The sequence below is a fragment of the Mirounga angustirostris genome, unplaced genomic scaffold, assembly GCF_029215605.1.
Source record: "Mirounga angustirostris isolate CCGP_5_RB_7025 unplaced genomic scaffold, mMirAng1.0.hap1 SCAF_5, whole genome shotgun sequence".
Lineage (NCBI taxonomy): Eukaryota > Metazoa > Chordata > Mammalia > Carnivora > Phocidae > Mirounga > Mirounga angustirostris.
Window position 1 is genome coordinate 101,302,906 of NW_026991713.1, and position 12,322 is coordinate 101,315,227.

The 12,322-nt window shown below is 42.3% G+C and overlaps 1 protein-coding gene across 4 annotated transcripts in view; it reads right to left on the minus strand.

Annotated features, from left to right (window-relative positions):
* LOC123842721 (ATP-dependent zinc metalloprotease YME1L1-like) overlaps window positions 1-11,809 on the minus strand; it is a 34,173-nt gene extending 22,364 nt beyond the window's left edge. The window contains exon 1 of one of the 4 annotated variants that reach the window (XM_064591737.1): window positions 11,256-11,809. In XM_064591737.1, the coding sequence (XP_064447807.1) occupies window positions 11,256-11,384 (129 nt within the window). In that variant the 5' untranslated portion in view covers window positions 11,385-11,809. Of the gene's footprint in view, window positions 1-10,998; window positions 11,143-11,255 lie in introns of those variants that run through there. The other 3 variants (XM_064591739.1, XM_064591740.1, XM_064591738.1) reach the window with 3 other exon arrangements.
* Window positions 11,810-12,322: the final 513 nt, after the last annotated feature.

The following is a 12,322-nucleotide window of genomic DNA, read 5'->3' on the forward strand; positions in this document are numbered from 1 at the left end:
AATAAAATCTTAAAAAAAAAAAAAACCAACAATTTAAAATTGTTACAACAGGAAATAGTGGAATAAGGATCATATTTAGAATGCAATTGTAAATGCCAGAAAAAATAGTTAAAAGAACAAAGTGGGGAGAGTGCCTGGGTGGCTCAGTCAGTTAAGCGTCTGCCTCAACTCAGGTCCTGATACCAAGTCCCACATCAGGCTCCCTGCTCATCCAGGAGTCTGCTTCTCCTCTACCCTTCCCCCTCCCCCCAGGTGGCTCAGTTGGTTGTGTCCGACTCTTGATCTCAGCTCAGCTCTTGATCTCAGAGTCATGAGTTCAAGTCCCTACTTAAAAAGAAAGAAAAGAATGCAGCGGATCTGTCTCCGACGGGTGGGACTGGGGTGGAGAATAGTGTAGCAGGGATCTTTTTCCAAATAAAACTTTTAGCACTATTTCACTTTCCAATATGTACATGTATTATTTTAATAAAAATTAGAATAAAAAATTTAAAGACCTGTTATATAAAGCAGAGGTCAGCAAACCTTTTCTTTAAAGTGCCAGATAGTAAATATCTTAGGTTTTGCAGGCTACGTGGTCTCTGTCACAACTATACAACTTGGGCCTCTGAGCCAAAGATAATATGTAAACAAATGGGTGTGGTTGTGTCCCAATAAAACTTTATCACAAAAAGAGGTGGCAGATTTGGGCCACAGGCCATAGTGTGCCAACCCCTGCTATAAAGCATGCTTTGAACGTTACAGTCAGACGTGGTTCAATATCCCACCCCACCTAATACATAATACATTATTTAAGTTGGGCAATTACTTAAACTTTCTGTGCTCCAATTTCCTCATCTGTAAAAGGGAATATTAGTAAAATCAACCTCATAAATGTGTCGTATTAAAATGATGTGATAAGGGGCACTGGGTGGCTCAGTTGGTTGGGCGTCTGCCTTTGGCTCAGGTCATGATCCCAGGGTCCTGGGATCGAGCCCTGCATCGGGCTCCCTGCTCAGCGGGGTGTCTGCTTCTCCCTCTCCCTCTGCTCCTCCCCCCGCTCGCGCTCGCTCACTCACTCTCTTTCTCAAATAAATAAAATCTTTAAAAAATAAAATAAAATTATGTGATAATAACAGTATCCAGCAAAAATCATCACTGGGTACTAAAAAGTTGTGGGGGAGACTCACAAAGTTTCAAATGAGCACTTGTTCACTTATTTGTTAAAAATAAAAGGGTATACACTGGGACTGTACCTAATGCCACTGAGTTGCACACTTAAAAATGGTTAAAATGGTTAAAAATTTAAGTTATGTATATTTTGCCACAATAAAAAAAAGGAGGGAGAATAACAACACAATCAAGGTTTATATCTCCTTCAGGCAGGATCTAACCCAGTCTGGGGCCCTGCCCATCCCGTGGCTGTGTCATCTCAGCACATGTGACCTCCAAGGTCATCACTGCAAGGGGAGAAAGTTGTTAAAGTCACACCAGTTCATAGCTGCCTTAGGCCAGAAGTGATATGCATCACTTGTGGTCACAGTTCACCGGACAGAACTTGTGACAAGGCTCCAACTTAATTGCAATGGAGGCTAGGAAATGTAAGAAAGCATTTGGTGAATACTGTCTCTTCTGCATCCGTTTTCCCCCCTCCAGTGTGAGCCCCTAGAAGGCAGAAGATTCTTGGATTCTTCTTGGCCCCCCAGTGAGTAGCATGGTACCTTGTTCCTAGTAAGGGGTCAGGGAGGGAAGTCTTTGGTGAGTGATTAAATGAATGAATGGATGGAGGATGAAGTACATAGTGTAGGATACAGAGACAAAGTATATTTTTTAATTCTTTAGAAACTGATTTTATAAAGCAAGAGTTACACTTCTCACACTTAAAAAGCAACTTGCTGGGGCGCGTGGGTGGCTCAGTCGTTAAGCATCTGCCTTTGGCTCAGGTCATGATCCCAGGGTTCTGGGATCGAGCCCCACATCGGGCTCCCTGCTCGGCGGGAAGCCTGCTTCTCCCTCTCCCACTCCCCCTGCTTGTGTTCCCTCTCTCGCTGTGTCTCTCTCTGTCAAATAAATAAATAAAATCCTAAAAAAAATAAAATAAAAAAGCAACTTGCTACTTTTCTAAACAGTATCTTAGAAGTCAACCTTTTATCACAGAAAAGGACAACTTCATCTCTGCCCATAAAGTAAAACACGGAATCATTCTTTTTTTTCCCTGCCAGTTACTACTTTGAGAAAAAGTTGACTGCCTTCCTTTCTAAAACTGTCTACAACCATTTTCCTATTATAAAATTAAAATATCTTTATTGTAGAAAGCTTTACACATATATCAAAAAATACGGAAGTAAAATTTGACTGGATCACCACAACAGATAACTGTCTTTTTTTATATGTGATTGAGTTTATGTGTGTATATTTTATGTGTGTGTGTATGTATGTGCATACTTGCTAAACAAAAGTAGAATCCAAATTTATCAGGCATATCTTACGCAGCAGCTCAAATCTTCTTGGCCTTGCCTGTCTCTGAGGCCCCTGACCACTTTTTCTACCCCGGTTGCCATGAGGTAGACCAAATATGCATGAGTTCTAACTGAATGCACAGAGGCACCACCACTGGTCCCTTACTTCCTGCTCATGCTGGATGCCTCTCTCCCATCCCTGGCTTCCCTCTCACCTTGAAGGTTTGAGAACCTGTGGGACCCACCTGATGCCCACACATGCACAACCTGGAAGTCTGAGGGAGGGAATATACCATGCAGCAAACCTTTTACCAATGAGATACAGAAGCTGAGGGGTAAATTCTTCTCCCTACTTTCTTTGGGGGGGTTGTCCTGGGATACGGAACTTCATACACGCTCCTGAGAGACAGCGTTAGGAGATCAAGCAGTCAGTTGTACTTGTTACCAAGGGGTGGCCAGCTTGGAAATGTACCCTTGAACTGACTTACTCTTCCTTCTCTCCTCAATCTCCCTTTCCCTTACTTCTGCTTCCTGAAGAAATCATAGCACATAAGGTTTTGCCTCAAGTCTAGGTTCTGGGGTCCCCAGATATAGAGATACCATGGATGCTCTGCCAACTCTCCCTTCAGCTCTTACCACAAACGTGCACCCTGGCCTAACCGCCGAATGCCAACATATGTATCTCTTTATCTGAGGGCCTTTTTTGGCATCTAGGGCCCATTTTGTACCTGTTCATGGTAAGTTGGAAGAGCCAGAGAACCGATGCCCTTGGGAGCAGCCCTCCAACACTGACTGATGGGAGACCCTAGATCTCTTACCCATTTTGTGAGATAACACTGAGCTGTGAGTTCTACATTGGCTCGAGTTCCCCAGTGAAATTAGGTTTGGTTGCCCACTGGTGGTAACTGGCTTGACCATGCACCCTCACCCTCTGATGACTGCCTTTTCTTTCCTGTCTCACTCCCCTCTCCTCTACCAGTCCATCCTGGACTCTTCTCTCAGATAAGCTACTTACATTTGAAGAAAAATGTAGGGGGAGCAAAAGATACCTTTACAATGGAGAAATCTAACAGATGCTACCTTAATCAGGTAATCAAACATAATGTCACCAGTAATAGTCCCATGATAAGCTTCCTGATGGATACACTGAAAAGGTCAAAACATCACTTAGGGAGTATTCCTACTAATTTAATCATGACTCTAATCAAGAGGAAATAAGTTGAAATCTACAAGGCTTGGACTCAAACCATGTCAATGTCTCAAAAAATAAAGCAAGTGAACTCTTCTAGATCAAGAGACTAAAGACACACAATGCACAACAACAACTACAGTGTGGTCCTTGAGAGGATTTTAGATCAGAAAAAAAAGCTGTAAAGGATAGTCTGGGACAGAGGTGATTCTGACGATGGACGGCATATTATTCAATGGTATTGCATTGTTGTTAAACTTGCGTCAGTTATGTAAGAGAATGATCTCGTTCTTATATATGAGGAAGTAGTATGAGTGAATTGTCATGTTTTCTGCAACTTACTCTCAAATCATTCAACTAATAAAATGTGTGTGTGTGCGCAAAGAGGAGGAGAGGAAGATAAAGCAAAGTAACAAATTTATAAATCTAGGTGAAGGATATGCAGGCATCCCTTGTATAACTTTTCCAAAGGCTTCAAATGTTTCAAAATAAAATGTTAGGAAAGACTTCCTGCATAGCCACAGATATGGTAGCTACATAAATCCAAATATCCCAATACATCTAATGCAGACCAAAAAGAGAAACAAATAAAACCACAAATATCCCATATCTTGTAATATAATTAGAAGACTGAAAATACTGCAAGCTTCAAACTGCCTGGAATTAGAAAAAATAAACATCAACTTCTGGTGGAGATATTTCTCAAACACACATCCTAACTCTTCAAGGAGAGTAAGGCGGGACATAGATGGGAAGAGAAATGCATAGGAGAGAGAGAGGAGTAGGATGGAGAGCCTAAGATGGACCTAAACTGCTCCCGGGAAAAAAAAACCCACACTAAGTATGCAGATACTGACAGAGAGTTCTGGTAGGTCAGAGCAGTCCAGGAAAAAAAGTGTATACACAACACAAGGACGCAGTATTTGAAAGCCCATGTTTCTGGGGAGAAGATGGCAAAAAGGAATGAGCTGCCTTTGAAACTGTGCTGTGAAGGGCGGAGAGCGCAGAGTATAGACCGTATAAGACAAGAGAAAATTTAAAAGTCAAAGGACATACAACCATGTCCCCTTTTTTGGCTTTTTGCCTTCTAGTAAAGAAACCATACTCACTACACTTACAAAAGAATAGGAACTGTTCTTGAACACGGAATCTCGTAAATCATCTATCAATCCTGTTCACAAAATACAAAATTAAAGATAAAAAAGAGTCAGTGAACTTGAAGATAGTGCAACAGAAATTATATAATCTGAAGAGGAGAAAAAGACAGACTGAAAATAATGAAAGAGTCTCAGGATCCTGTGGAATAATATAAAAACAGCTAACACAAATATAATTGAAGTCCCAAAAGAAGAGGTTAAAGAGAATGGAAAACAAAAACAACAACAAAAAAATTTAATGACTTGAAATTTCCTAAATTGGGTGACAGGAATAAATTTTTTAGATTTTTTTTTTTAAAGATTTTATTTATTCATTTGAGACACAGAGATACAGAGAGAGAGAGAGAGAGAGAGCATGAGCAGTGGGAGAGGCAGAGGGAGAGGAAGAAGCAGACTCCCCGCTGAGTCAGGAGCCCGATGTGGGACTCGATCCCAGGACCCCGGGATCATGACCTGAGCCGAAGGCAGACGCTTAACCATCTGAGCCACCCAGGCGCCCTAAATTTTTTAGATTTAAGGTCAGAAAACCTCAAGCAGGATAAACACAAAGAAAATCACACCTAGACACATTGCAGGCAAACTGCTGAAAACAAAAATAAAGAGAAAATCTGGGAAACAAAGAAAAATGGCACATTATATACAAAATAACAATAAAAATGATGACTCCATCTTACAATAGAGTTAAAAAGGCATACTTAGGAATAAATTTAATGAAAGATGTATAAGATCTCCCCACTGAAAACTACAAACAGTACTAAAAGCAACTAAGACTTAGTAAAAAGGGAGACAGACCATGCTCATAGATTTTAAGAGTCAATACCATTGAAATGTTAATTTTTCCCAAATTGATGTAAAGATTAAATGTCATCCCAGTCATAACCATAACAGACTTTTTCATAGAAATTGATAAAATAGGGGGCGCCTGAGTGGCTCAATCGTTAAGCGTCTGCCTTCGGCTCAGGTCATGATCCCAGGGTCCTGGGATCGAGCCCCGCATCAGGCTCGCTGCTCAGCGGGAAGCCTGCTTCTCCCTCTTCCACTCCCCCTGCTTGTGTTCCCTCTCTCGTTGTGTGTCTCTCTGTCAAATAAATAAATAAAATCTTTAAAAAAAAAAAAAAGAAATTGATAAAATGATTCTAATACTGATATGGAAATGCAAAGGAACTAGACTGTCCAAATCAATCTTGAAAAACAACAAAGTTGTAGGACCTACACTATGTGACTTCATGACTTACTATAAAGCTACAGTAATTAAAATTGAAGTAATTAAAACTATCACTGAAACAAATAATACATTATATGTTAATAATTTAAAAAATAAATTAAAAAGTAACTAAAACTGACATAAGAATTGATCAGTGGTGGAGCACCTGGGTGGCTCAGTTGGTTAGGTGACCAACTCTTGGTTTGGGCTCAGGTCAGGTTTCAGGGTCAAGGTCTTGGGGTTGTGGGATCAAGCCCTGCATTGAGCTCTGTGCTCAGCGGAGAGTCTACTGGAGACTCTCTCCCTCTCCCTCTCCTTCTGCCCCTCCCCCTACTCTTACACGCACTCTCTCTAAGATAAATAAATCTTTAATAAAAAAAAAATGAGGGGCGCCTGGGTGCTTCAGAAGTTAGGCGTCTGCCTTCGGCTCAGGTCATGAGCCCAGGGTCCTGGGATCGAGCCCTGCATCAGGCTCCCCGCTCCGCGGGAAGCCTGCTTCTCCCTCTCCCACTCCCCCTGCTTGTGTTCCTGCTCTCGCTGTGTCTCTCTCTGTCAAATAAACAAAATCTTTAAAAAAAAAAAAATGATCAGTGGAACAGGAAAAAAAAGCCCAGAAACTAACCACCATTTATACAGTCATCTGAATGGCAATCTGAATTGCAAAGATACAAATGTAATGCAATGGCATTTTCAACAAATGATGGGACAACTGGATATCCATATGGGGAAAAAATTTTATATTTTCCAGAAAGTATTTTTCACACAATTCACAAAAACTAGAGATAGATCATAGGCCTAAATATAAAAGCTACAACCATAAAATTTCTAGAAGAAAATATAGAACTATATCTTCACATCCTAGAGGTGGTCAAGATTTCTTAGACAAGACTCAGAAAGCAGTGACAATAAAAAAAAAAAGATAAATATGACTACACCAAAATGTAATACAAAATCAAAGAGCACTCTATGAAAACGGATACGCAACCATAAAAGACTGATATCCAGGATATAAAAAAGATATAACTCCTGCAACTCAATAATAAAGACAAAAACCCCAATTTTAAGTAGTCAAAAATCCGGGCAGGTGCTTAAAGGAAGATATCCAAATGTCAACAAGCCCAGAAAGTGTTCAACATCATTAGTAATCAAGGACTAAAATTAAAACCATAATGACATACCCCTCCATACCCTCCAGAATAGCTAAAAATAAAGACTACAGCACCAAAAGTTGGCAAGGATGTGAAGCTACTGGAATTCTCATACACCGTTGGCTGGAAAAAGAATGATAAAACTATTCAGCTGTAAGCACATGCTACCCTCCATGAATAAAGAATCATGACTTAGGTTCAGAGGGTAGAACAGCCGGCCACAGAGGATTATCCCCAGGCCTTGAACCCTAATGGCTCTTTTTATACCCTGGAGATCAGTCTTTTGTTAGGTAGGTGTTGATGTTTGCCTATTCATTTTCTTAGAGTGATCTTTGATGAGAAGTTTTAAATTTGATGTAATCACATTTTTTTTTAAGTGGGTACTGCTTTCTAAGTCTTGTCTAAGAAACCTCTGTACACGCCCAGGTCATGAAGATATTCTTTTATATTTTCTTCTAGGAGCCTTATGTTTTGTAATTTTGGAAAAGAACTGATAATTTCTTTAGAAATTAAACATGCACCTGCCATATGACCCAAGAATTCTTCTGATAGATATTTTCTCAGAGAAAAAAAATCAAAGGACCAAGAAAAGATTTGTGGGACAGAGGCACCTAGGTGGCTCAGTCAGTTAAGCTCTGATTGTTGATTTTGGCTCAGGGTTGTGAGATTGAGCCCCCGGTTGGGCTCCACATTGGGCTCTGCGCTGGGCATGGAGCCTGCTTAAGATTCTCTCTCCCTTGCCCCTCCACCACCCTCTCAAGAAAAAAAAAAAAAAATGTGGGATGGAAAGGGAAAGAGCTTGAACCAGGCAGGGGCTATGAGCAAGAAATGGATGAATTCAAGAGATATTAAGAAGATCAACAAGATTTGTAAAAATGTTTTTATTCTTATCTACTTCCTTCTCACCTAAAAGAGTTTCTAATTATAAGTGGAAGGAGGAAGGAGTAAGAGGGAATGAGGCATGTTACATACGGGAATCTTCCTCTTTTGTCTGACCTTTTCTCATCTTTACTAAAGACAGGACAGGAGGCACCTGGGTGGCTCAATCGGTTAAGTGTCTGCCTTCAGCTCATGTCATGATCCCAGAGTCCTGGGATCGAGCCCAGCATCCTGCCCTCTGCTCAGTGGAGAGCCTGCTTCTCTCTCTCCTGCTCCCCATGCTTATGTTCTCTCTGTCAAATAAATAAATAAAATCTTTAAATTAAAAAAATAAAGGATAGGCAGGGCATGATCATGAAGGGTAATATAAGCCCCCTTAAAAAGCTTGAAACATTAGATTATAAACCTTGGGAGAGCAATGGAAATTTTAAGCTGAGAATGATGAGATTATATTCAGGTGTCAGAAGGCTCTTTGTCAACAGTGAATAATTGAGGGAGGGATCAGTTAGGAGTCTGTTAGAACACTCCAGAGAGAAAATGATAAAGGAAGATCATGGCCATGCGGAGAAAGAATGGACTCTGGATATGTATTACAGGGGGCAGAACCGACAGAACTCAGTGACGGGAGAGGATCTTGATTGCAAGGATTAAGAACAGCAGGATTGGAGATCAAGTTTTTTTCTTTTACTTTCATTTATGTACATGCTGCTGTAACATTTTGTGAAACTTCAAATGTCATCTTCTCTTTGAAGCCTTATGCAGGTTACACTCTAAACAGAATCAATCCTACCTTCCCTAGCATTTTAGACACACATCAAAGCACACATTACACTCATAATCCACACTCAGCCATTCAAGAACAGAAAGGCCCATATACTAATTACTGAATCTCCAGCACTTAACATAGTCCTGACCTAGCACTAGTATAGAGAGCTTTTATTTTACTTTTATTTTAGCTTCTCTTCACTTTAAAACTGCCAGTATGGTATTAAAAATGAATACCTTGAGTGGCAAAATTTTAAAAGTTACAGAGATAGAAGAATATCCACACTAGGCTTTCTGCCCTTGAATAATTACATTGGTTATGCAGTCAATTCTCATTCATGGTAGTTCTATAAAGTCATCATGAACACTGAATTATCAAATACTGAACCATTTGCTCCTAGGAGAAACACAGGGTTAGGTTCTTGGGAGCCTCTGGTCACAACATTTTCTTAGTCAATACATAATCTTGTTTTATGTGTGTTTCTACTGAAAGATACCTCACTCCATATATATTAGCTCATTAACAACAACCTCATAGCCAGCAGCATATAACTCATACCTGAACAATGCTATCTAAAAGAAGCTTTCTTTTTTTTGTAAGAGACATCACAGCCTTCTTGCACTTGTAATGCTAAACAACATTTCAGCAATATGCTTAGAGGCCATTCCAAACTGCAAAATCACTACCAAAAAGTACAAAAATGAGAAAAATGTGACACTAAATATACCTCAAAGCACCATGAGTGTTGATTTAGGGGTTACAAAGAAATTTATGGGTAGATACATTCCCAAATAGTCTGTGAATAACGAGGATCAACTACAGGTTTTTTTTATTTGGTTTTGAGATAAAACCTCTCTCCCACAGCTATTATCAGCTACATTTTTCATACACTCATCTCCAACTGCACCCAGTTCATATCACAAGGTTAACAGGTCATGGCACACATCACTCAGCAACACAAATATTTCTCTGCTAGCTACTACAATTAATGGTCTAAGAGACGACTTTAAAAAGACAACTTTCCCTAAAAGATACCAGAACTGAGGCCACTAAAATACCTGAGCCAGTCCCAGAGTTAAATGCTGGCTTATGAGAATTTCGTTTAAAAATGTGTCTCGGGGCGCCTGGGTGGCTCAGATGGTTAAGCGTCTGCCTTCGGCTGGGGTCATGATCCCAGGGTCCTGGGATCGAGCCCCACATCCAGCTCCTAGCTTCGGGGGGGAGCCTGCTTCTCTCTCTCCCTCTGCCTCTCCCCCTGCTCATGCTGTGTCTCAAATGAATGAATATCTTTAAAATAATAATAAATAACAAATAATGTGTCTCAGACTGAGTTCAGACCTTAAAAGGTCTAGGAAGCCAAAAGTAGAAACAACCCAAATGCTCATCAACTAATGGAGCAACAAAATGTGGTATACCCCTACCAAGGATTATTATTATTCAGCCATAAAAAGGAGTGCAGTATTGACAATGCTACAACATGGATGAACCTCGAAAACGTTATACTAGGTGAAATAAGCCCAACACACAAAAACAAACCGTAGGATTCCACTTATCTAGAATTGGCAAATTCAGAGACAAAAAGTAGATGAGTGGGGGGGAGGGGATAGGGACAAATGAGAAGCGCCGGCTAACGAGTTGTGGGTTTCTTTTCGGGGTGATACAAATGTTATGGGACTAGAAAATGGTGATGGTTGCACAGCCCTCGAACCGTTTAAACGGATGAATTTAATCATATATGAATTGTATCTCAATTAAAAAAAAAAAACCTATGAAGGCTAAATATGTAGCTAAACTTGAACGTCAAATTCCTTTGAAATGGGTAATTCTTTCCCAACGGCGGCCACTCCTCCCAACTCCGCCTAGCTACAGACACAAACTCCAGCACCCTTGACCCCTGTCAACCAGCAGCGTTTGGGAGGTCTCGCGCCGGTGCACCGGACCGTCACAATTAACAATACGCCGCCTGCACCCCGTCGTGGCGTCTCGGGATGGTCCAAGTCTCCTGCACTCCCGTCCCTCCCAGGAAGCCCTGATCCTGAACCCCTCCTGTACTAACTAGTACAGGCCCTGGACTCAGGATCACTCTTTGGGAGCCCGCAAGACGAGCTCAACCGCCGCCCGAATCGATCTATTCAAAATCTACGCAGCCCCACGCCCCACAGCCCCCGGCCGGAACCACCCCAACTGGGCCGCCCCCCCGCCCCCCACCCCGCCACTTACGCGCCTCGGGCAGCGCGCGGTGCACGCAGGGAGCTCGGTCTAGGTTAAATGCAAGGGGAAGGGAGTTTAGATAGAGCCGCGCAGAGGAGACTGGGAAGGAACTGCAAGAGAACCCTGGGAAGAAGGTCCAAAACGAGAGCGAGCCCAGGGCGGGCGGGAAGGACAGGAGGAGGAGCCGAAAATCAAGTCGGAAGGGGAGAAGAGCCGCAAGGCAATCTGCCGAAAGCCGTAAAGCAAGCTGGCAGCGCGACGCTGACCTCGACGCGCCAAAGCTGGTCTCTCCGCGTCGCTCCCTCTGCCTCCATCTTCGCCGCATGCCCTCTACTTTTGCGGCCGCCCAGGTCTCTGCTGCCCCCTGGCGGACTCGGCGGGCTCACGAGGGGCATTGCAGCGCCTTACTGAGAGACCGCGCAAACCCAGTCCCCAGATAGAATGCGGCTATGGGGCAGGGTAGGAACTTCTCAGAATCCGTCCGTGCACGCGAGGGATACTGCAGGAAAAGAAAAACATGCTTTTAAGTCTTCTTAAGAATGGTCATCAGATGGGGCACCTGGGTGGCTCAGTCGTTGAGCGTCTGCCTTCCGTTCGGGTCATGATCCCGGGGTCCTGGAATCGAGCCCCGCGTCGGGCTCCCTGCTCAGCGGGAGGCCTGCTTCTCCCTCTCCCACTCCCCCTGCTTGTGTTCCCTCTCTCGCTGTGTTTCTCTCTGTCAAATAAATAAAATAAAATAAAATAAAAAGAATGGTCATCAGAGGCCTTTATAGATTCCACACCAGGCAGGCACAGCAAACCGAGGCAGTGTGGACATGTTTGCTCACTAAGCCATCTTCCTCTCCTGCCACTGCCCCGCGCGCACACACACACTCATCACCTGATGGCTTCTTAAATTAGCTGGGACCGGAGGGAAATGAGAGTGTGGCAACAAGGAGGAAGGGAGTTCTTTAGAATGGCCCTTGGAACTGTGCCTTGCAACTGGATGATGACTGCACATCCTATTAGCAGTGTTCAAAAACAAGATTAATATGTTTAGTCATGACAACCCTGTCTTAAGTATTTAAGAACTCCAACAAAATCATTCTCTTACGTTTCCAAATTGGTTGTTTCAGTACACCCCTTTTAACCAGAAGGTTCATTATCTGAGCAGCAATACTCCAGAGCAAGTCATTTCCTGGATGACTACTCACTCTTCCCAGTAACACCATCGGAAGCTGAGTAAAAAGCCTAGAATCAGATCCAATGCATGAACAATTTATTTGGTAAACGTGGCATTTCAAATCAACCAAGACAGGAATGGTTTACTTTTAAAATGGTGCTGGGACGATTA